Genomic DNA, 26,266 nt, shown 5'->3' on the forward strand with positions numbered 1-26,266 from the left:
GGAGCACTTAGACTCTAGCCTTTTTTTCTAAAGCTATTTTCATGTTCCTGGATCTTTTATTAACATGATTGTAGAACAGAAAAGTCTACAGTTGTCATCAGATAAAACAGAACTTCATAACTTAAAATCATCAAAGGATTATTCTTTTAGTGGAAGTTTGAGCAAGTAAATGTACTTGGAACCAAAGTAACTGGAAAGTTTATTTTGGATCCAAAGCTGGTACTTGCTTAGCCCTAGCCCTGGCTTGCTAATGATAGAATATTGCATGAAGATTTTGTGCATTGGAGTTGTGGTAAGCTATTAGTATTTTAGTAAAAAGACTTCCATACTTAACTGTAAAAAGTTGCTTTTATTATTTAATTGTTGTAGGATTTTATATGCAGCCTTTAAGTCTTTTTGGCAGTTACACGGTGTAGGAGGTTAATACTCACTTTTCACGTGTTCTTCATGCTAATAGTTGCTAAAATTGTGGAGCAGTATAAACACAGTTATTTTTAATTGGTTGTTAATACTGGATTCCAGTGAGAATAACGAAGGATCTGTATTAAAAGCAAATGAATTAATGAGTAATCTTGCAATGAATGCCAACTAAGAGTGTAATTATTTCGTATAAAGCTTAGCCAGCTATTCCACGTGCTTTTAACTATCCCTGAAATTATTTGAAAAAATAAGTCTGTTTCCTGAAATTATTGAAAATAATATTTTCTTTTAGGCATATAACCTATACAAAATTTTAGTCAAAGTGAAACATTGACTGAAAGAACAGAAGTTGAGGATGAGATTGAGTAACGCTCCTATTTTTTGTATTCTTGGGTCAGGAAGAGACTTTGTGATATTTAACAATTGAGCTATAAGCAGTTATTCAGCAGTTATGAGCTAGGATGATGTCTTATGATGGTTACTTATCACAAACTGTCAAACAAAAAGCTTTCTGTAAATAACAATAAGCTTTTTTAAATGAAGCTTACTTAGAAAAAATAGGAATACTGTATAGTGCCAAGACATAGTGTTTCAAGTGGTAAAAGAAAAATGCAGCTGATCCTTATTATACTCCTTTTTATATACAGGTAGCCTGCTCTCTTAGTCCTCATACTCATGTGCTCTGCTTTCCTTTTATATCTTTTTTTTTTTTTTTTTTTTTGTTTAAAACATGAATTTCCAGCCTGCCTTTTAAAATTTGAACAGACGGTGCTGTCTGGCTCAACTGCAACTGGTAGAGTCGGGTTGGAGTGATTGTCAGAAGCTGAGTCCTACAATAATGTCTACACCATAAACCCACATGGGATGTGTTACGGTGGATCTTTGCCGTTTGGGGAGTAATTACGAGATTATATTCCATATCTGAAACTCCCTGAAAAACAATTCAGCCTTTTTGAGGAGATAATATGATAGATGATGATTAATGCGGAGAGAGGCCATTCCCCAGGAGACAGCTTTATGTGAGTGTCACCTAGTAGGTCATCTTCAACACCTCTAATTGGTTTACATAGCTGTAAAATGTGGGCTAGGGAAGTGAATCTCACTGTTTCACTGTCTTGAAAGGCTGTAGAGGCTCTTGTATAACCTTTCCCTCTTTGTTGTGCTTGTACAGAATAGCTATGGACTGTCACTTGTTTTGCTTTGCTCACTCTCTCCCTACCCACTCTCCTCAGCTCTGAAGACCTAATTCTTGTGTAGTGTATATATTTCACAGTTCTCTCTATAGAGCAACATCCTCTTTCTAAAATATGAATTAATAAAATAGTCCGTTTATTCCAGTAACTAAATACTTTCCTTCTTATACAACCGAGATCTTAAAGTCATTATGCTTTTTTAGGTTTATATATTAATGAAAGCTTAGAGCAATATGCTTTGAGTACCTTTTTGAAAGTAGAAGGGAAAATACTGCTTACTTCATAGGTTTATCATTAGCATACGTTACTTAGCATGTGTAGGCCTTGACATAATAGAAATGAAAATAGAGGGTGATACTGTTTCAAGAATTTGTAATAATTCCTTCTCTTTAACACATGAATGTGTTCAGTATTGGCAAAAGGACACGTTGCTACCAAAACTGAAATAAGATCCTTGAAACAGAAAGGATGTTGCCATGGAAAAATGAAGTAACACTCAGTGCAGCTGCGAAGCATTAATGAATAGGATATTTTTTTAAAAGATCATTTGTGTTTGGTGTGGCTTGGAGGGTCCCAACCAGATGGTTTCCATGAACAGGATCTGACCCCCAGCTTGAGGACTTCTTACTGGCAGATTACTTCATTTTCTTTCCCTTGGATTGTCAGATCCTTACATTAATGCAAGATTTACTGCTGCAGATTTATATTCAGTTACATAAATCAGTCACATTTTACATTAAATTCACAATTTTAGACACACAGTTTAACAGTTATTTAAAAAGTGTAAAAAGATTTATATGATAGCTTTAATATATGCTATTGATGTAGTTTAATTTTAAGATATTTGGACTACATATATTTTAAAGCACTTTCTGATTGGTGAAGCAATCTGTAGCACACATTCTCACTTTTTGTCCAACATATAATTCCATCCTTTTAGGTGCAGTCTACCATTCTTTCAGTGGAACTTGTTCTTAGAGAGATTTCCCAGATTCTGTCAGACAAATATTTACAAATCCAATTGAAGTTGGTAGTTGTGTCTTAGTAGAACCTGCCTTTGAGAAGTTCAACAGGTGCAATTCAAATGCTTGAATTTGCACTTACCAGGCCCTGGTGCATCCAAGTTGGCAATTTCTTATATTATTACAATTATTGCATGTTTTACCCTAAAATGTGGAATTTTGCCATGTTTTCTCTGCATTGGCTTTTGAAATCCTGCAATAATGTTTGGCAAATTTCACTTATCCTTGTAAAACTTTAAATGAAACACAAGTATACAAACCATAGCTGTAAGCAGATCTTTAATTTAACATATTCAGGGCCTGATGCTGTCAAGTACACCCCATCAAAATTCACTGTCCAAGTCCAATGCAATTTTTTGAAAATGAATACTAAAATATCCATCTATGGATGGATGAAATTTCCCTCAAGCATTTGAAGGAGTGAAACTATTGTGAGTCTACTTCAATATTCTTGATGCATTGAAGTAAAACAAAAATGACCTGAAGAACTTGTCTTCAATACAAAGCTGTACTGAACTGTAAATTAAGTGTAACAACTCTACTGAGTATTGAGAGCTCTTCTCAAGAGTACTCTGTAAAACATCTCCTGTAGATCCTGCTGCTGGTAATGCGATAAACTATTGCATCTCTCCAGGCTGGTGGAATTTTTGGGTTATTATTACCACATGGTTTGTATATCCAGGCAGTATTTGATGTTAGTCATCATGAATATATATATTTATATATATATATATATATGGATGATCTGTTATAAACTGTTTACTCAGTAACTGTACTGATAAAACAAAAGTTACATTGATCGTAACTTCTTTTGTCATCTATTTATCATTATCTCACAATGGTTTGACCTGCAACTTATTACTAATAGACCAGAAAATGATCTAACGTGTCAACGTAAAAATCTTTGCAAATTGACACAATGACTAATTTACCAGTTTGAAAAAAAAAAAAATCTAAATCTATTACATCTGTAACAATACACTGTTGCTTTTCATCCAGTATAAATAATGTACACTCTGCAACCTTGGATCAATAAACTACTTATCAAAGATGTAATTAACTTCATTTTACAACTCAAACAGTTCTAAAACTAGAAACAAACACAGACTTCATGAAACAATGTATTTATTTTTGCAAAATTCTACTTATATTTTTCTGCAGTGAATTCTTGTCAGTTTGTCTAAGCAAAAGGGCACAAAAATGCTGAAATAAAGATGAATATCTGCGTTCTCCTGACTAGACTGGCAAAGTACTTATGGTGCTCAGGAATTCCAGTTCTATTCCAAATCACTGTTGTGGTCTTAAGAGATTATTAGCCTTAAGGGAAAGGGGGTGTGATGTACAAACCTTGGTTATCAATTTTAGCTATGATGTCTTTAATGATGGCAAATTGGAAGACTCTGTTAGAAAGTCTAACAGAGTTAGACAGCAAAGAAATGTTCTTTTATCACAGCTACAAATAACATCTTGTATCCAATATTTTGTACACTAGACTTTTCCAAACTATTATGAAGAAGTGAACTGAATCATAGTTTGTACTTGCTTAACAAAGCATTCAAGTGTGCAGGCTGTTAGGACTATTTGATATCCAGGTGCAGAATATTGCTTTTAAGAGCCAAGGAAGACGGTAACAGTCTGCAGCTTACACCACCTCTGAATTAACAAGTCATGATGAGTTCAGTCCTTTATTTGGACTCACTTAGTCTTGCTAGAAGTTCATAAGAAGATGGCAGAATGGTCATAAATGTTTCAGAGTACCACCATTGTGTGAAAATAAAGAACAAAAAGTGCTATTTCATATGAAATTACATGTATTATATCTGAAAACAGGGCAAAAGCTGAACTTTATTAATTTTTCTCCCTTTTTTAAAAATTTATGTATGTACCTGTCCATTTGTTTTAAAGTCAAATTTTCACCAGTGTTTTTTTTCTAGTTTGTCTGATGATTAACCTTTTTGTACATACACATCACAATCGACTACAAAGTAAAGACAGAATTCACCATGAAATAACTCTTTGCTGAAGTCTTTGTAGAAACTAAGAGCATATAAAATGGTGGTTAGTTCTAGAGACTTAACTGTTGCTTACAAAAACTAATGCACTGACAAAAAAGGAGGACTTCCTCAGTTTTATTGTGAGAAAATTTTCTAGCTGAATCATGCTTCCTGTAAGAAGCTGTTGAAAGGTAGATAGATACATATTCAGTTTGCATGGTAACACCATTCTGATGAAATTTACAGACCAAAACGATGCTTTTTCTTCCATCACCTTCCGTAATCATATATTACAAGACTGTTATATTCTCTAACATTTTGTGCTATATTTCCTCTTAATTCTACTAAGAGCCATTTTAAATCAACTGTGATAGATAAGTAACATGAGATTTTGTACCAAAATGAATATGCCATGGGAGGGAGGAAAGGGGAGAAATGATAATCTGTTTCTGAGAAATCTTTCCTGACTTTGTTTTTACAGCTTGAAGTACAGTCATGTTGTGTGTTCCTTCCAAATGACAGCCTGCCTTCCCCAAGTACTATTGTATCAGGTGATATTCCTGGGACTGTCCGAAGCTGGTACCATGGCCAGGCCAGTATGCCTGGCACGCTAGTTGTCTGCTTGCCGCAGGTAAAGATCATGAGTGCTGGACACAAACATATGGAACCCCTGCAGGAAATCCCATTTGTTGTGCTGAGACCCATCCTTGAAGAAGGTAATGTGATAAATTCAAAAATTACTCTTTAATTTCCGTTTATAACTTATATGAAAGTTATCTTCATTTTATTTTGAAAACTTGTGATGCTGTGGCAGTTTTTTAGCAGTATGTTGTATATTAATGATGGCTAACAATACTCACAACAATCTTTGCCCCATGGAAATCAAAGTGAAATTCATCATCACTGAACTAGCAGTAGTCCTGTAATATGTTTTAAATGTTTGGGGAAGCCAGAAAAAGTAAGGACTGATTTTTTTCAGTCAGTGTTTTTTTCATTCAAGTTATTGTGTAGCCACAAGCAGTTGGTTTGACACAACAGAGGGGGCAGTGAGCTGTGAATTCTAAGACAGAATGGAGGCAGGTGGGGAAAAATATCTTATGCCACCTTTTCTGGGGGGAAAAAAAAAAAGGCGTCTTGGATCTAATATTTGAAGTGAGAGAAGAAAAATATAGCAGACTATCAGAACAGTGAGACTTTATTGGTCATCATGATAAGCAACAGCCATGTTCTGGGTTGTGTGTCTGTAGGGCATTGTAGAAAGGTTTTTGTAGAGAAATAAGGAGAAATTGAGAAAATTGTATGAATGTTTATGGGTGGGATGCTCTTGTGCGTGAGGTAAGGATGAGGAAAAAGTTTGGTAGTGTTTATTTGAAAACCTAATATTTGACAGAGATTTGAATTGTTGACCAATTTGGGGGAAGAATTAAGTTGTAACATTATGCAACTGATTGAGAAATGGAGGGGATAAGCTGTAAAGGAACTAGGAAGTGAAAACAAGCTACTTAAATTTAATATGATTTTGTAATCATATTAAGTCCTTAGAAATGACCACAGTAAATGGCATAGGGATTTGCAGCAGTCTTTTGAAGGAATACCAGTGTAAAAATCTTGGTTTACTCATATTCATGTGAAAAAACATATTTTGGAAATAGGTGCGACAAATATCCCTAACAGTCTTCAGTCTTGGTTTTTGGATTATTTTGATGGCATCCATGAGATCTAGCCCTATAACAAAGTTGAAAAGTTCATGGAAATGTCAGTGAGCGGTTAGATCATTATTGTATTCTTGAAATATATTATTTGGAAAGTATTGTTGCTATTTTGTGTATTTGTTCTATAATGACGAGAGGAAGATGCAGTAGTTGTTATGCTGGTTTGGGGACGGCCTTTTCTGGGAAAAAAAATACTCTGTTTTCTGCATATATATTGCTGAAACAAGCGGTTATAAAGGGTATGCTGTGAAAAATTGAGGTTGAAGCATATTCAAGAACTACTCTGCTTTTGCAATCTCAAATTTGTTTGGATCTGTAAGTGTTTTCCCTCTTCTTTTGTTTTACCATTTATATTGGTTGAACTCTTCTTCTCCTTCCTATATTTTAACTTAACCTGCATCAACAGAAACAAAATACAGTTCTTGATACTGAAAGTCATATCAGAGGTGTGCTAAATGCAGCCAACTGGGGGGGAAAAAGAGAGAGAAAGGTAATGTGGTTTTTTCCTAATTACTTTCAGTAGGAATGATCTGTTTTGCTAATCATAGTGACAGATAAAAGATAAATTTAATAAAAGTCTTTTGTTTGCTTTAAGCTGATGATGTAATTTAAACCATTTATAAAAGTAAGAAGTCATTTGAATTTTGTCAAACCCAGATTTGAAGGAAAGATCCTAGTGAGAGAAAAGAATCCCCCTGGTTGGGATAAAGCCTATGGTAAGGAATTTATTTGTGTGTGGCTTTGTGCTCTGGGAATAATGCCAAACAGAAGTTCTCACAATCTTGATATTTTTGATTCTCTAATGGAGTTGTTGCCTTCTCCCATGCCAAAACTCCCCCTTAAACAGACTATTACAAAGTTTTTTCAAAGCTTTTAAGTTAACTTCTTTGTTTCTTCCCGTGAAGAGGTAAATATTTTTTATGGACTTTCATTGGGAGTCTTTCAAATTTGCATTCTGTCTTTGAACAAGACTTCAGGGACATAGCATCATTCATAAAACATGTTACCACCTCTCTGAAATGATATTTATTCAGCCTTGCTTGTCCTGGAAACTATTTTTTGAATCATTCATTCTTTCATGAAGAAGATGTGAAAGGCTTATTTACAAAGATGCATCATTACTTTTAAGAAAGCTGTGTGCTCAGTCATACATGTTTCTTATCACCTGAAAAACTGAAAAAAAGGACATAAAAAAGGGAGCATAGTCATACTGTCATTTGGTGATATTACAGCTTACTCACAAAGACTTAAGATATCAACATATTGTAAAAACTGCTTATACAAAATTCCTTAATCATGTATTTCCATTTGTTTTCAGAGTTTGTATACAGGTCTTTTCTGAAGTAATTTTAGTTTGTAGGGATATTTAAAAGAACTTTTTATGTTCTTAAAAACTTAAGAAGTTAAAGTACTATACTTAAAAGAACTTTTAAGTATAGTAGTTTGATTTGGGAACATAACTTAGCTCAGTCACACTACGTAGGATATGATCAGAAATAGATTTAACTGTGTAAAGAATGAGGTGTTCTGTTGAATTTCTGTTGAATTACAGGTACTACTTAATAAGATCCTTAAAAAAAAGTTTTAGATTACATTAAGTATTATCTTTATAGTTCAAATCAAGCCGATGAGGAAAATTTTAGACCCAGTTATTACCCATGAGGCAGTATTCACTGAAGAAATTAAAACAGTTAGAAAGGAGAAAATAAGTAGAAAGAAACTCGATTTAAGAGCAGGACTGAAATGTTTAGGGAACTGCTTAAAGTGAGCTGTGATTTTCTGTGAATGTTTGTGTGTTTCTGACATCAGCTACTTGACAAATCTTCTATATATTGTTCTAGTCACCCCCCAGAACAGTAAGATAAAACATGGTGAAGTTAGATATGGACAAAAGTTGTTCCGGATGGGACTTCTGAACTGCTATGTGTTCTTCCGAAAATGTTTGCATTCACATTTGAAATGTTATAACAGGAAAAGAAATTGAAAACATGAAGGGAATTAAAATGTTGCTTTGGATGTAGCACTGTGTTTTAGAGTAATAATGAGAACATTTTTGGCATCTGTGAAGTCTTCCTGTGTTTAGAAGCTTGCATTTTAGTTATTTAGAATATTTTCCCGGCTTCCATTCGTATTTTTAAATTAATTACTGATTGTTAGTTTGTTCCCCCTGCTTCAATTTCTATTTTTTTATTTTATTTTTTTTACAATCCTTAACTGGCATGTGTAAGATGTTCTTCTCTGGGTTATACTGGTAATTTCTATCATGCAGTCTTTGTAAATATGTTATTTTTAGGTAAGATAAAGTAAGACAGGTATTTAAGTAAGAAATAGTAAAAATACAGGGGAAAAAAGTGTTCAAAATAGCTTCAATTGTTGCTGCAGTTGCTAGGTGTCACATTCACATTCTCATATGAATCACAGTGTAATGACAATTATGTAAATCACTGTATTCCATACATTTAAATATGAGGACAATCCCTGAGAGATGGCGCTTTTTTTGTGAACTATGACAAATTATGTAACCTCACGGATATTTTGTAGCATATCAGTAAGCATATTTGTAGCAACTCAGTAAGTTGTCATGTGACTTGTAAGGAAGTAGAAGATTAGGATATCTAATACTGGTGTCTGAATTAATTGTAATGAAGTGTTTTGATAATAAACTACTACAATACAATAGCAGCATATAGACTTGAACACCCAAAAATGGCAGCTGAATTTTGGCAGTAGTATTTAGGCCATTCCTAGAAATAATTATCTTGCATTAGATTAAAATAATGCTGTATTTCAATATAAAAACATAAAAATAATTTCTGTAAATTGTGAGATGAGTATTTAAGTCATTTGGCCAATTATTTTGTGGAAAACTATTTGGCCTTCAAATAGTGATCTGGTTCAGCTTATACTCCGTGTCACCATCTCCACAACATGGTAATAATTGTATTCAATTTATCTGTTATGAGTAATGACTTTATAAAGTTAGCATTCACATTTTAGTGACATTCTTCAGGATCTGAATGGCAATGAAGTTCAACTTAAAGAGCTTTTTATCCATGTGAGCTCTTGAATAGCCAGGCTTAAGTTAGCAAGTCATGTGTGTGCTTATGTTTGAAGTCTGTAGAACTAAATCTCACCTGCAGTGAGTGCTGAACTTGGACAAAGCTCTCTGTGCTTTCAACTAGGTGCATATATACAGTCATAATAACTGCTACCATGTTGCATGACTGGGAGTAAGTACAATGCTGACCTAATAGTAACTATTGCAATATCTCTTTATTTAAACATTGCATGAACAAAGACAGAGTAATCGTAGAATCACGGAATGGTTTGGGTTAAAAAGGACCTTAAAGTCCATCCAGTTCCAAACGCCCCTGCCATGGGCAGGGACACCTCCCACCAGACCAGGTTGCTCAAAGCCCCATCCAGCCTGGCCTTGAGCACCTCCAGGGATGGGGTATCCACAGCTTCTCTCAGCAACTTGTGCCAGTGCCTCACCACCCTCTGAATAAAAAATCTCCTGCTTATATATAATCTAAACGTATCCTCTTTTACTTTAAGACCATTGCCCTATCACTATACTCCTTGACAAAGAGCCCCTCTTCAGCTTTCCTGTAGGCTCCTTTTAGGTACTGGAAGGCTGTAATGAGGTCTGTCTGGAGCCTTTTCTTCTTCAGGCTGGATAAACCCAACTCCCTCAGTCTGTCGTCATAAGAGAGCTGCTCCAGCCCTCTGATCATTTTCATGGCCCTCCTCTGGACTTGCTCTACTGCTGAATGTCGTGCAGTACTCTAGGTGAGGTCTCACAAGAGCAGGGCTGAGGGGGACAGTCACCTCCCTCGCCCTGCTGGCCATGCTGCATTTGATGCAGCCCAGGATACAGTTGGCTTTCTGGGCTTTAAGTGCACATTGCTGGCTCCTGTTGAGCTTCGCATCAACCAACACCCCCAGGTCCTTCTCCTCAGGGCTGCTTTCAATCCACTCTCTGCTCAGCCTGTATTTGTGCTTGGGATCGCCCTGGCCCAGATGCAGGACCTTACACTTGGCCTTGTTGTACCTCATGAGGTTCACCCCGGCCCACGTCTCAGGCCTGTCCAGGTCCCTCTGGATGTCATCCCTTCCCTCCAGTGTGTTGACCGCACCACACAGCTTGGTGTCATCGGCAGACTTGCTGACGGTGCACTCAGTTTCACTGTTCATTTCACCATCAAGGATGTTAGATTGTGCCAGTTCCAATACTGACCCCTGAGAAACACCACTCATTACTGATCTCCACTTGGACATTAAGCCATTGACAGCAACACTTTGAGGCGACCATGCAGCCAATTCCTTACCCACCAGGTGGTCCATCTGTCACATCCATGTCTCTTCAGTTTAGAGACAAGGATATGATGGGGGAGAAGTGTCAAGCGCTTTGCACAAGTCCAGGTAGATTAGGACAAGAGGCAATGGCCTCGAGTTGTGCCAGGAGAGGTTCAGGTTGGAAATTAGAGAAACTTCTCAGAAAGAGTAGTCAGGCATTGGAATGGGCTGGCCAGGGAGGTGATGGAGTCGCTGCCCCAGGGGGTGTTTAAGGAAAGGTTGTATGTGGGCATGGACATGTGTGTGGACATGGTTTAGTGGGTAATATTGGTGGTAGGGGGGTGGTTGGATCAGATGGTCTTGGAGGTCTTTTCCAACTTTAATGATTCTAGGTGATGTCTTCTGCTCTTATACACATTACAAAAGTAATTCACTCTGTAGAAAAGAAGTCTTGCCAAAATGTAGCAAATAAATTATGAATTCCAGAAAATTGTCTGGTGATCAGGTCAGCCAACTGCCAAAGATCTGAAAGTGGTATTTCTAATTTTAAGAAGTTATCAAAACAGTTGATCTTAATAAATACATTTTCAGGTTTTTCAAACATAAGTGATCTTTAGAGAAATTAAAAATAAGTATTTATGACAGCTATAGGTCAGGAACTAACCGGAATCTTCAACCGTACTAGGGCTCTTTCATGTGTATCTTTTATATTCTTGCCAGTAAGAGAAGAGGTGAGCTCTGGTTCCATTAGAGGCAATATAAGTTTTACTTATAATATTTTAGTATAAAAGAATCTCAGCAATTAGATGATGAAACGTGGATGGTAAGGTTAGACATATAGAGAAAACATCTGCAAAGTGTGGCACTGGCTTTTTTCCATCCTTTATTCCTACTAATAAATGAGTTTTGAAATAAAATCTATAAACACTGTTGCTTTTAATGGTTAGCACTTTCAGGTGCTGAAATATTTTCATAAAACCAATCTGCAAATGAATGCATGTAAGCAATTATTATTTTTTTAACAAATAAAGCAAACTTAAGTACAACCACAAAACAAGCCTTTATTAGGTGGACAGTTCTGGTGTACTGTTAGAATGTCACATAGTGTATATGGAGCTGAGAAAGAGGAAATTGATGAAAATAAGGGGGATTTCATAGTTGTAAATTTGTCATATATGTTCTGTAGTATTTGTTCAGCAGCATACTGCGGTTTCTATACGTGTAACAAAATTTGATTGGTAATTTTTTTCTAAGGTAGATACTGTATACAGTGTAAAACAGTATCTCTCTTCAGAGATTCTTCCTAATCCCTGAAATAAAAGCAATGTTAATTTAATGTGATGGTCACAGGAAAAAAAAAATCATGCATAGTAATTAGAAACATATCGTTAGAGTTGACTTTGCATTTGAATTTTTTCCGTCTATTACAATTAATATTTTGTATTTCTTGGCTGACTGAACTTGGAAAAAATACAGTTTGCTAACTACTTTTAAATTTATAATCTGAAACATTTCCAAAATATTTTCAAGTTACTTTGGCTGAGCTGAAATCTTCAGTATGTCATAGCTGCAAAATAAACTACTGAATTTTTCAGTTCTTTCTTGGGATGAGATACACAGGCTTCCCTGATATATATTCCTGACCATATATACCCATATATACCCACTACTTGCGGATGACTCAATAGAACTCTTACTAAAATAATATCATAAAAAGGTGTTTGGGTCCATTTTTATTTTTCTAAACTTTTCTAAAATGTCTTTTAATTAATCAGAGTTAACACTTAATTAGTAGTATTTCTCAACAACGTGATTTCTCAGCAGGACAGTGTTGACCGTACGACACAAAAGGCAGCAAGCCGACTCTCCATATATTATTTAAATTCTCAAGTTCAAGTTATCTATTGCTTTATGAAACCTTTAGGATCCATCCCAGTGTACATCTGCATTTTTCTGCCATCTTCTGTTCTGATTCTTAAGACTGGCTCCCATGCTTCTGCGTTATCAGATGAATTTGGACTCTGCTTACCACTGTGATTCCAGGCCATGAGTTGTGAAAAATAAAACATCATATCAAATAATCTTCTGAATTTTGATATAGAAATGAGAACTTTGTCCTTTTCTTCCTCCAAATGAGTGTGCTCTGTACAAAGATGAAGAATTTTTCTGCCCTGAGTGAGATTTATGGATGAGCACTAGCGTGCTATGCTTGGATGCAAGACTGCATCTAGCAACCTTTACATGACTTTGAACTGGGGCTGATGCTTTCTCTTGGTGGATTGAAGGCTCATGTGTTGGGCACTGACTCTCTGTCATTCAAGTGGGGACAAAAAGGCCCAACTTCCTCAGCGGAAAATCTGATAAATGGAATAATGAAACTTTGTTTAGAGGAAAAATAATAATCTGAAATAATTGTTATGCTCTTGCATTTCTAAAGAGGAAAAAAAAATACATGTTTGTATATTGCATGTGAAATGAGAATTACCCACTTATCTTTCCTTGTCTTATTTTCCCCACTTCTGTTGAGCATTCTTTGGGTTTTGGTTCACGGTCTCTTGCAGACCCCAAATTATTTCTTTGGGAAAGAGATATGTGGGATACTCCTTCAGTTTGCATCATTGCATCATCTGTTTTCTCAGTTCTTCAGGCAGTTCCTTTCACCTCTGGCTGGTAGAGCCAGAGGTTTTCTCTCACTAAAAAGAGTTCCTGTGGGCCTTTTGATGACTGACCCAAATAATTCTCTCTCTGGTCCTGCTTTGGAGAATATTCCTGTCTGTTCTTTTCCCATCTATTGACAATCTAAAGAAAACCTTACTGTTTCTCTGATACAATCAAACTGGTTGTATCAAAGCTGTATTGTTGTGTTGTTGGACTCTGCCAATTGATTATTCTCGATAAAGGTCCATGATAGGCTGTCAGGCACTTCTCTGGGTAGCCTCCATTCTAAATATAGGAAATGAGTGTTCAGTGTATGTCTATAGTAATTTGTTTTTACAAAATACATCATTCTGTTACTGGGGCATTAAAGGGAAGCAGTGGCAAGAGCATTGAATTATGTTTTTGAGGTTTGGGGATTAATTTAATGTTCATTGACAGCAATTGCTGAATTCTAAGTGATTTCTAAGGCCTTTACTGACTTTTGAGAAAATCATACCCCAGTGTTTATGATGGATGACATCTTAATATTTAATTGTTTTCTTTCTCTCTCTCTTTTTTTTTTCTTTCACCGTTAGGTGATGCCTTTCCATGGACTATTAGTCTGCATCATTTCAGTATGTATACTCTTCTGGGACAACAGATGACACTTAATTTAGTGGAACCAATGGGCTGTACTTCTACTTTAGCTGTTACTTCACAGAAACTACTTGCTTCGGGGCCAGAATCCAGACACTCATTTGTTGTCTGCCTCCATGTTGACCTTGAGTCCCTTGAAATAAAATGCTCGAACCCCCAGGTTGGTACATTTAATTGATTTATGAAAGGAAATTAAAAATAACTTGATTTAAGTACAGTTGTTCTGCATTTGGTCGAAGAAGTTCTCTTCTGTCTTAATTTTTTTTTAACTGGGCCATCAAGATCAAGGTGCTTAGATTAAGATTTGCTTTGAAGCTCTCTCAAGTTTTGTAATTTAAACTCTTCTCAAAATGTAATAGCTACAATATAAATGCATCTTTTGGCTGATGGAATGAAATGAATTGCAGATGTACCATTAAATGCTATAGTGCTTTTTTGCTGTCACTGTGGGTTCGTATATTGAAATGGTTTAATGTAATTTTTAACCGTATTCTCATAGAACTAGCATTTCTTTGAACATAAAATGTTTTTAGGCAAACAATTGTATCCTTTAGTAAGGAAAAAACATATGAATGTCTGAAAATAAGTTACCACCTCATGTATGTTTATTAAAAGTCAAAGAGGTTGTTAGATTTTCAGAAAATGCACCCTGTATTTTACTGAGTTGCATCAAGTTTACTGTAGTCAAAATAGTGTAGGTTTTCTCTGCAAAATTTTGAGTAATCTTTACTGTAAATTGAGTAACACTTTCATGACAGTTGCAATGTATGAACAACACTGGTGTTGGCAATAACACTCATGTTAATGGGAATTGCAAATATGCTTATGTCTGAGTAGGGCTCTGCATCCATTTATTATCTGCTCTAAAGTGTTGTACGCAAGTAAAATTTTTTCAAAGGACAACATGGACAAAATGGACTGTTTAGAGATTTATTTAACGGGTAGAAGGAAAAAGAACACAAAGTATTACCATTTTTATCTGAAATGCAGCACATAATGCTTATAAAGATGTATAGATCTATGGCCTAAGACTGAGAATGCTAAAGCTATGATGGCTGGTGTAATTTTAATGTTGTCCTTTGTGTATATTCATTACAATGTGCTCCTCAGTCACGTGCTATTTTTCCCTTGCCTCATTCTGTGTTCTATGAGTGAAAAAAGTGTTTTAAACTGTATGTTTATTTTATCGTCAATGTTTGTTCTCCTGCCCCATTCACTGACTTCCATCCAACTTATTTCTGACTCACTTGCTATATGCCATTGTCTTCTGCACTAGTTGGGCTCAAATTCACTAGCAAGAGGGTTGGTTAAAATGAGATTGCACACCAGATGTGGCAAATTTGAAACGGAGCAACCTAAACAATGTCTTCTTAGGCTTTTTAATCTGTATGACGAGTGTGTTTGCACATATAAAAGGTTGTCACTGTGTTATGAATGTGTAAATAAGAAAGGGACAGAATTATGATTTTGCTGAAAACTATACTTTTTACGTTTCAAGTCTTCCTGAAGTCTGTACGTTGCAACTTCATGGTATTTCCATAATGTTTAATGCATTAATATTCAATAATTTCACAGACTATGGAAACCTGCCTTATTCCATATTAATAAAACTGTACAGATTTCACTGTAATATTGCAGCTATTCAGAGAATTTGTAAATATTTTCAGATGTTTATGTATCAAAATAGTTTACTGTGTTTGACTTTACGTGCTCAGTGAAATGGAATATCAGACTGAATAGACTAAATGTTGTTGTCTTAAATTATGTTCTTACACATTAGGACATTTATTGAAGTTTTATAATGACCAAAAAGACGTGGACAAATTGTATGAATGTAGTGAAGGTTTTTGAGCTATTCTTTCTTCCTGCTTTATTTATGCAAAAGGTGAAAGAAAATGAGTCCTCTTTAGCCAGATGTTCAAGAACAGAAGATGTAAAATACAATTACATAAACACCATTTGATATTTATAAACTCGCCCTAGAGTAACTATAAAATTTGATTCTTTAGAATGACAGGCTATATTTTGTCTGCAGATGACAGCCTTAAATTAGGTGATACCTGGTGAATTTGTTAAATGGTAGCAAAGGTGAAGTATTTTACTGTTTGACTATTATGATTTAATGTGAAACCATGTTCTGATGGTTGTGTCACTGTAAAGTCGATAGATACTCTCTGTGTGCAAAGTTGTCAGGATATTGCCTTTTGTTGTATTGTTCTCAATTTTGTAGTAATGTGTTTTAAGTATAAAATACTGTAACATATTGAAATTCACAGATCTTGCCAAGTAGCCAGTGGGGTCTTACTGAGTTATGTGTGGTTTTGCTGCGAAGGGATTGGAAGCAGTGAGAGAGGGAAACATTTCTTAACAAATACTGGCAGAGTTATTCCTATTTTTGTCATACAATTTTTCTTTTCTTGAATATGGAGTACTAAACATAATTATATGTTTACTGTTGTGCTCCAAAATACTTCTAAAACAAAGAGACCTCACGCTTACGTTAGCTCTTCTGATATTATGAGGAATGGTTTTCAAAACTTGAAGAAATTTAACCAACAAGATTAGCAGAAATCCTTCAATTTTAATGAGTAACAACCGCTGCGGTAAAATTAAGAGTATTAAAAAATAATCAAAGACAGCTTCAGCTCTTTATGTGAGAGGTGTTTTTTTGTTTTATTTTGTTTTTAACATATAGACGTGTCTTTTTTCTTTAAAGAGGTTTCATAGTGTGGCTTTTTTGTAGTTTCTATTTTTTAAAATATCTCTATCAATTTCTAATCAAAGTGTGCCTTTTTTCTTAGTGAACTTGTTGCTTTGTCTCTGATTTTAGATGATAAAGTTCATTAGGTTCACACTTACTGGCTTATGGGTTGCTGGCAACAGTCTGAAAGGTGACCGTAGCTGTCTGAAATAGCCACTATTTCAGAGTAGATGCAAGAATTGCAGCCTCAGAAATTTTTAAAAATCTCTCTGAGAATATAAATAATTACTAGATTTACAGATTCACAGATTCACAGATTCACAGATTTCTCTCTAGGTTGGAAGAGACCTCAAGATCATCGAGTCCAACCTCCGACCTAACACTAAGTACTCCACTAAACCATATCGCTAAGCTCTACATCTAAACGTCTTTTAAAGACCTCCAGGGATGGTGACTCCACCACCTCCCTGGGCAGCCCGTTCCAATGCTTAATAACCCTTTCGGTAAAGAAGTACTTCCTAACATCCAACCTAAAACTCCCCTGTCGCAACTTTAGCCCATTCCCCCTCGTCCTGTCACTAGGCACGTGGGAGAATAGACCAACCCCCACCTCTCTACAGCCTCCTTTAAGGTACCTGTAGAGAGCGATGAGGTCGCCCCTGAGCCTCCTCTTCTCCAGGCTGAACAAGCCCAGCTCCCTCAGCCGCTCCTCGTAAGACTTGTTCTCCAGACCCCTCACCAGCTTGGTCGCCCTTCTCTGGACTCGCTCGAGCACCTCCATGTCCTTCCTGTAGCGAGGGGCCCAGAACTGAACACAGTACTCGAGGTGCGGCCTCACCAGAGCCGAGTACAGGGGCACAATCACTTCCCTCGACCTGCTGGCCACACTGCTTCTTATACAGGCCAGGATGCCGTTGGCCTTCTTGGCCACCTGAGCACACTGCTGGCTCATATTCAGCCGACTATCCACCAATACTCCCAGGTCCTTCTCGGCCAGGCAGCTTTCCAGCCACTCATCTCCCAGCCTGTAGCTCTGCTTGGGGTTGTTGCAGCCCAGGTGCAGGACCCGGCACTTGGCCTTGTTGAACTTCATGCAGTTGACCTCAGCCCATCGCTCCAGCCTATCCAGATCCTCCTGCAGAGCCTTCCTGCCCTCGAGCAGATCGACACACGCACTTAGCTTGGTGTCGTCTGCAAACTTACTGAGGGTGCACTGGACGCCCTCATCCAGATCATCAATAAAGATATTAAAGAGGACCGGCCCCAGCACCGAGCCCTGGGGGACTCCACTAGTGACCGGCCTCCAACCAGATTTGACTCCATTCACCACAACTCTCTGGGCCCGGCCATCCAGCCAGTTTCTAACCCAGCGAAGCGTACGCCAGTCCAAGCCCCTAGCAGCCAGTTTCTCGAGGAGAATGTTGTGGGGAACGGTGTCAAAAGCCTTACTGAGGTCAAGGTAGACCACGTCCACAGCCTTTCCCTCATCCACCAAGCGCGTCACTTGGTCATAGAAGGAGATCAGGTTCGTCAAGCAGGACCTGCCTTTCATAAACCCATGCTGACTGGGCCTGATCGCCTGCTTGCCCTGCAAGTGCCGCGTGATGACCCTCAAGATAATCTGCTCCATGAGCTTCCCCGGCACTGAGGTCAAACTGACAGGCCTATAGTTCCCCGGGTCTGCCCTCCGGCCCTTCTTATAGATGGGCGTCACATTGGCTAGCCGCCAGTCAACCGGGACCTCCCCCGATAGCCAGGACTGCCGATAAATGATGGAAAGATTTAATGATTATGACTGTTGTAGTCCCAATAAGGTCTAAACTCTGGATTATTTTATGACAAACCTCGTCAGGCTGTACAATAGCGTGCATGTAAACAGAGAAGTTGCATCATTTCTTCCTTTGTGTCATTTTGGGCCTTTATGAACAGTAGCGTAATTAAATTTCTGGAAGCCCTGCTTCCTCAGGAGAAGCATAGCTTAAATTATCCTTTCATCTCTTGACCAATAAATATTTTGAGGGAGGGGAGGCTGCAAGCATGTATGATTTGGATGCGTGCCTGTATCCTATTAATTTTCTAGAGATTGTTTTGCCAGTAAAGTGTCAACACCAGTTAATATTATATTACTCAATCAATCAGATGGACATTATTAGTTGATCTTCCTGGGTTACATGGAAGAAACTCAGGAAAACTTGGAAATTTGTGAATAGCAATTTAAAGGCTACCACTGCATATCAAAGTGCAACAGACATTAAACCTTTTAAAGTGAAGCTAAAAGAAGGTTTTTTTATAAGTGAAAACAGCCGCCATTATTGTTTGTCTATAGACTGCACCATGTATGAAGATTTAAAAAAAAAAAAAAAAAAGTACTGAGAAGTTTATCTCCTGTAAGGAAAAATTCTGTCAAAAGTGTGTATGACCTGCTCAGTGTAAGCCTTGAAACTTCAAAAGAAAATCCAAGATGAACGAAGAAGGTTTTTATAAAATTCCAGCACTTCACCTCTTAAGAAAGGACTGTAGCATGTTCTTTGAGACTTCATCACACACTCTCACGCACAAAATCAAGTACTGTTTTATATCAAATGTAGATTGACAGCAGTGTTTTTCTGCATCTGTTCTGCCCACATAAGAAGCCAGCTTCATAGAGTAGATGTGTCCTGAGGCTTAAAGTTCTTATAAATATGAGAATTTCCATTTTTTATAATGGCAAGTTGGGTATGGTATCCAGCTGTGGATCTGCTTATATATTGTTTGCAGTTTTCCCTGAGCTTGTTTTATACAGTATATTGCAGTATGTTGTCATACAAATTCCGTGATTAATGCTTATTTACAAAAACTTATGTAAATATCTTAGAACTGAGTCAAACAATGTGCAAGTTAAACAGTGTGTTTTCTGAATATTGGAATGACATATGCCAGGAGACTGTTGAGTTTAATAATGATAACACAGATAAACAGAGAACAGTTTCATGTGCTGCATGGGATCATTATTTTAATACCATTTAAATGAATAAATTTTGTGTTGCTATTATTTCATAAAGTTTATATGTTTGCGTTTTTCTAGAGGCAGTATCTATACATATGAAGTATGCCACAAATTACCTTTGTTTAATTGTTAAAATTTATGTTAGTAAAAGTTTTACAAGCTCAGATCATTGGCTGTACTTTTATGAACTACATACTGGATTATTAGACAAAGAGCAGATTATTTTTATCAAAATCACTATACTGTGACTGCTGCTAATTATTTTAATTGCAATGCAGTTGCTTATCAGAACATTATAAATTCTGAGGATTTCAGTTCTATGTTTTAAGTCTCACTGGAGGACTTTGATTTTGATGATCTTCCTCCACCTCATTAAGAAATGCTTCCTTTACTTTTTTCTTTTCTTTCAGGTGCAGCTTTTATATGAACTGGCTGAGATTACAAGTAAAGTTTGGAATAAAATTCAGAGGAAAGGAATTCTGTATCAGTCTTCTGTTTATCCTGAAACTGTGACAGGACCTGCTCCTCCTAGCTCTCCAGTTAAAAGTAGCATTGGTACCGCTCCACCAGATACCAGCACATACAGCCCATCAGCTGACATTGGGACCACTACAGAGGTAAGTTTTCCTTTTTTAAAAAAAAAAAAAAGTCATGAATACTGATTTACAAGATACGGAGTTCAGTCAAGTACAAATGAAAAGCATCAATAAAGAGTAGTGGTGTCCCTATGGAAAGTAGCTTTGCTCCTGATCAACTAATGAAGGATACATCATTACTCTTTGGTGTAGAAAAAAAAAAAAGGTTGCAGTATTTCTCCTATGTCTTTTATTTGTCTGGATTTTTTCTCTTTGAATTGAATGAATATTAACTCTTGTAAGAAAATTATGGTTAGTGTTTTCAGGTCAAGAAGCATAAGGTATTTTTCAGGTCCAGAATTACTAGAATAGTAACTGGTACTTTTGAAGTACCTGTGGTACCTGTGCTGCATGTGAGTCATTCCAAGTAGCTTCAGGCGGTCAGTCTGTTGCATTGAAGCCAGTCAAAACGAAGACTGAGACATTGCAGAACTGCTGCATGTAGTCTCTGTTGACGAGCCAGAAGAGGTACTGGGGATGTGGAGACTCCCAGCGCTGGCATTGCAGGTTACCCAGTTGTGCACTCATGCCAGATCCATCCAGGCACTGTTATCCTCCATCTGTGAGCTACTTCAGGAGCTCTGCTTCTTCCACTGCCCCAGCTGTCCCTTGTCTCAGGGGTGTTTTCATAACTTTGTCACATGAGGATTTTGGTATGCAGCTTCAAATAGGAGAAAGATTGGCCGCTTGTTTTTATCTATTTCTGTTTCCTTAATTTGCAGCACTGCATAACTGCCTGGAGCTAACTGGTACCTGATCTTAATCTCTGTGTGTGCCTAAAACTGTAAAATGTTATTTTGAGGCATGGGAAGGAGTTCTGCTTCTTTCCCATGTGAAGGAAAGAAGGCTAATTCTTCTGTCAGCATAAGTACATTGTTAAATGTCATCCATGACTATCATTAGCTCACCAGCTAGCTGATGCGTTAGCGTGGTTGGTCACAGGAGCCTATGCAACTGAATAGGCCAAGTATTTGTGATTTTCTTAGTACCCCTCACAGGCTTACTGGTTACATTAATTAGTTGGCCTTCTTTGTGCTCCAGCAGGGACCTGTAAATGCATAAGATGAGATGAAGGTACACCGATATTTTATAATATGTATGCAATGCTCAATTCTTTCCATTCTCAGGATAACTACAGTGATTTAGGGGTACCTGGAAGTTCTGAGACACAGTCAAATACTTGGCAGTTTGAATACTAATTCCAATTCCATAGTTCAACAACAGTGGACCAGGACTGCTTTAACCCTATGTGTGGCCTGTATCAATTCCAGGTTTTGGAGAGAATAAAACGGTGATTTCTAGTGCTTACTATAACATATGCATAACATGCATGCACATACATACACACAAGTAATTCATTAAAGGGTGTTAGAGATGAAGCTTTAGTTCTTTAGTAATTTCACTAAAATATTAATTTCTAAATTTTTTGACTAGCCTGTGTTTTGGTGTCTTTCTGTGTGCATGTGATCTCTGTTGCAAAAAATCTTGCCATGGATGCAAAATTGAATGTAAGCAATAACAGTAAGAAAACAGTATGTCCACAGAAGTAGAATTTTTTTACCTATTAACATCAACTTCCTTTTACATTAAAACCAGAAACCACCAGCTTTATAAATAACAATTTGTTTTTGACCCTCTTTCTATATAGACAGCAGTATTTAGAGTACATGCTGTACTTAAAGAATTACTTGAAACTGATTCAGTAATTGTTTTAATCCATATGTTACCAAGATTATTTTGGCAATGTGGGTCCAAGTTCAGCATTCACATCCTACTACTTGCAAAATATTGTTCGTCATTTATTTCATTTTCTTCCTATTCTCAACAAATATTGTGCTCTAGCTAAATAAATTTTCTCCTGATCTAAGTGAAGTTTGGTGAAGTAGCTAACAGAGCAATAGTAAAATTTGTGTTCAGCCTTTTCCACTCTGAAGCTGGGATCAGCATCTCAATCTTGTTAGAATAGAAAGTCATATTAAAACACATGGCATTAATACTGGATTTTTTTCACAATAGGGGACTTAGAGTTGACAGCACTTTACAAACAAGATTTGAAAATTGCTTTGTAAGGAACATATCTTTATGCTAGACAATATAAATAAATTTAAAAGATTGATTGTGCTTGGAGGATATCATTATTTAAGATACGAAAGAAGAAAAAAGATGCAAACAGGAGAAAATCTTTGTGTGAAAACATATAGACCACATGTCTGAAAGAATGATAGAGGAATGAAGCTCCTGTCCATCATCTCCATTCAAAGCTCTCAGCCCAAGGTGTTCCATCTGTGTCCAGAGTAGGAAGGCAGTCCAGAAGAAAGAGCAGGCACAAGAGATATGCAAATACACTGGCAGAAAAACATACTGAGGCAGGTGTCATTTGCTTAATGGAGACAGTGAGGTGGGAGAACATACACGTTCAAAGAGTTGCAGTCAACTGCTCAATGTCCAGGTGGAGGTCAGTAGTGAGTGATGTTCCTCACTATTAGGACCAGCACTATTTAAAATCTTTGTTGGTGACATTAACAGTGAAACTGAGTGCACCCTCAGCAAGTCTGCCAATGACACCATGCTGTGTGGTGTGGTCAACACGCTGGAGGCAAAACATGCCATTCAGGGAGACCTGGACAGGCCTGAGAGGTGGGCCTGTGCAAACCTCATGAGGTACAACAAGGCCAGGTGCAAGGTCCTGCATCTGGGCCAGGGCAATCCCAAGCACAAATACAGGCTGGGCAGAGAGTGGATTGAGAGTACCCGCGAGGAGGAAGACCTGAGGGTGTTGGTTGATAAGCTCAACATGAGCCAGCAATGTGCGCTTGCAGCCCAGAAAGCCAGCCGTATCCTGGGTTCCATTAAAAGCAGCGTGGCTAGCAGGGCAGGGCGAGGGAGGTGATTGTCCCCCTTCACCCTGCTCTCATGAGACCTCACCTGGAGCACTGCATTTAGCTGTGTGGCCCCCAGCAAGAGAAGGGCATGAAAGTACTAGAACGAGTCCAGAGGAGGGCCACAAAGATGATCGAACGGCTGAAGCACCTCTCTATGAAAACGGGTTGAGGGAGTTGGAGTTGTTCATCCTGGAGAAGAGAAGGCTTCAGACAGACCTCATTGCAGCCTTACAGTACCTAAACAGGGCCTACAGGAAAGTTGGAGAGGGACTCTTTGTCAGGGAGTATAGTGATAGGACAAGGGGGAATGGCTTTAAACTAAAAGGGGGTAGATTAGGTATTAGGAAGAAAATCTTTACTCAGAAGGTGGTGAGGCACTGGCACGGGTTGCCCAGAGAAGCTGAGGATGCCCCATCCCTGGAAGTGTTCAAGGCCAGGCTGGATGGGGCTTTGAGCAACCTGGTCCGGTGGGAGGTGTCCCTGCCCATGGCAGGAAGGTTGGAATTGGAATTAGATGATCTTTAAGGTTCCTTCCAACCCAAACCATTCTTAGAATCATCAAATCAATGATATGTAGCTAGATACGTGAGGTTGTTGGAAGTTCTTTTACAGAAATGCAAAATGAAAATTAGAAGGCTAAATTTGATATTGTCAGGAAAGGATTCACAAAGTTATTTAAGTATAGGAGGGTAATGTTTTTGGCCCAGCAGTTGAGGAGAATCTTAATCCATTTCTGGTTAACTGGGTGGGAATATCAAGTGTATTGTGATTAAGTTGAAAACAATATGTAGAGCATGCAAAGGTGTAAATTTACAATAAAAAAGAGAAAGGAGAAGGTTCAGAAATACTGTGATTGAAAAAAAAAAAAGATTTGGAGAGAATCTTTGGTATGGAAAGTCAAGTAAGAGTTTAGATTCCTGCGACACTGGTAGCTACAAAAATGCTGTATTTGAATTTGTGGGGTGCTATTAGCATTTATTACTCTGAGAGTCTATGTTTATACTTGCAGTTCTCCCTTGATATGGGTCTTGTGATCACTTGAAGGAAGTTAGTGGTGAAAGTTAGTTTTGCACGGTGAAACAAAAATAAATCTCAAAACATTCTGAAGGTATGAAATGAGCGTTCGTGGATCATCTTGTGAAAAGTAGCAAACACTGTTCCTGAGACTGTGCACAGTCCTGATGTCTGTGAGTTGTGTATTATTACTGCTGGGAATGGGAAAGGGAAAGAGGGAGGAGAAACACCCTTGGCCAACCAGTGAGAAATAATAAAAGGAACCATACTGTCTTCTCAGAGTTCTAATGGACTATTTTAGACAATATAAATTAAATAATGGGTAACATAATGGTTGGCAGTATTTCCACAACACATTTTCTTCTGCAGTTAGTGGCTGTCTCTGAACTTATTCAACATATTTCCTAGTATCAAAGTACAAGCTAGATTTTCATTAATGGCATGGTTGCTGTCCAGTTCTTTGAGGTAAAGCGTGTTGAGAATTAAAAAAAATATGTATTGAAAAATAAGCTAGGGAATGTTCTCCCTCATTCTTTTTAATCAGCGAGAGCCATTTGTCCTCTGAGAGTAATTAATTACTTAGTTTCTTTGTTTCCTTTTGCTAATTTAATTACAGTCACCATACCTTGCTGTACATAGTGTGATCATGAAATTCTAATTCCTTATTTGAAGAGGGTAGAATAAGAAGATGAGAGAGAGAGAACCTGGTCTCTTCTGCTGTCTCCAGCTGCTACTTTGGACTATTTTATTCTACTGAAAGCCTTAGGCATAGTCTGTATAGACTTTATTCGAAAAAAAGGTAACTTTCTTAGTATGTTCAAATATGCATGGTTTCCTATTATAGAAGTAAAGGTGCATCTGAGAGGCATCTGTACAGAGAGGAAGTGCTGTCCAGCTATTCCTCTGCCCCAGAAGTAGTCAAAGTAAGTCAACAGGCCTTGCAGGCAAGAAATGGAGACAGATTTTTTTGATTGTTTTGTCTCCTGTGAAGTACAGCAGTTAGTTCTACCTGTCAACTTGCCTAATGGGCTACAGATGTCAGTCTGCTATGCCATGCTACTTCTGGTTAGGCCAAGGTTTTCTTGTGGGTCTGGTGTAAAAGCGTAGTCCTTCACAGTCTGTCTACGTATGTATCATTGCATGTGACAGCTATTTTAGAAATAAGATTTTATCTGGAGACCCCATTTGTTCGTAAGTGCGTAATTCATGAAATCCAATCAAGTATTTTAAAACTCGATTGCATTATCTTGTTGAGAGATCCCTCAGTTGAGAGCTGAGTATTTTTCAGAGTGCCTTCTGAAAAAAATAATTTTAATTTCAAAAAAGTATAAAAGAAGAGTGGGGGGTGTAACCCAGTACTTACCAGCTTCATATAGCATGGAGTACTCTTCAGTACTTCCAAGTGTCTTCAAGTACTCTTCAAAATGGTACAGAAAATCTGAGCCATGGAGAGGGATTGCTGTTTGAAGAGGAGAAGGCAGAAGTGATCTTTAATACGTCACAGAAATAATGATTGTAGGAGCTGGGATGTCAGGAAAGTTAACCAAGTGAGAGTAAGTCATACTGCATGGAAGCAGAGGATGAATGAATTCCGTCAAGGGATCAATAAATGCACACAAAGCAGTTAAAGTACTGGCACTCACTGGCCAGGAGACCTAACACCAACAAAACCTTGCTTGGTCACTGCCTTGATACTGGCACGTCTGAAGACAACTTGCAAATACTCTGAGAAATGGAAAAATATTTTTATATCTCCGTTTAAATACCATGTACTTCTTTACATTCTCTAAAATGCCATTATTGATTACTGATAGAGGCATATTGTGATCTTCAGAAATTTGAAGGTACTTTATATCAGCTTAAAGTTACAAGCAATGTGGGAAGGAAGCTAGGTCCTTTTTGTTTGAATTGGAAGATACCATCCTATGTTTGTCAGTTGTAACTTGTATTCAGACTACTGTAACACTAGGATTTTTCATGAAAGAAATGGAGTGCATCAGCCACAGTTGAAGCTTGCAGCTATTTTTATAGCCGTTATTGCAGACTAACAGCAACAAAGCATATGGAGTAATTAAACAGTAATATATTCATCTACAGGTTTGGCTTAGGGACGT

General features: G+C 37.4%; 1 protein-coding gene across 4 annotated transcripts in view; it reads left to right on the forward strand.

Annotated features, from left to right (window-relative positions):
* The window catches only part of VPS13B (vacuolar protein sorting 13 homolog B), a 481,062-nt gene that overhangs the window by 238,139 nt on the left and 216,657 nt on the right, over nucleotides 1-26,266 (forward strand). For all 4 annotated transcript variants that reach the window (XM_048068672.2, XM_048068671.2, XM_048068670.2 and 1 more), the window contains 3 exons: nucleotides 5,111-5,345; nucleotides 13,874-14,094; nucleotides 20,032-20,238. In XM_048068672.2, the coding sequence (XP_047924629.2) occupies nucleotides 5,111-5,345; nucleotides 13,874-14,094; nucleotides 20,032-20,238 (663 nt within the window). The remainder of the gene's footprint in view (nucleotides 1-5,110; nucleotides 5,346-13,873; nucleotides 14,095-20,031; nucleotides 20,239-26,266) is intronic.

The sequence above is a fragment of the Anser cygnoides genome, chromosome 2 (assembly GCF_040182565.1).
Source record: "Anser cygnoides isolate HZ-2024a breed goose chromosome 2, Taihu_goose_T2T_genome, whole genome shotgun sequence".
Lineage (NCBI taxonomy): Eukaryota > Metazoa > Chordata > Aves > Anseriformes > Anatidae > Anser > Anser cygnoides.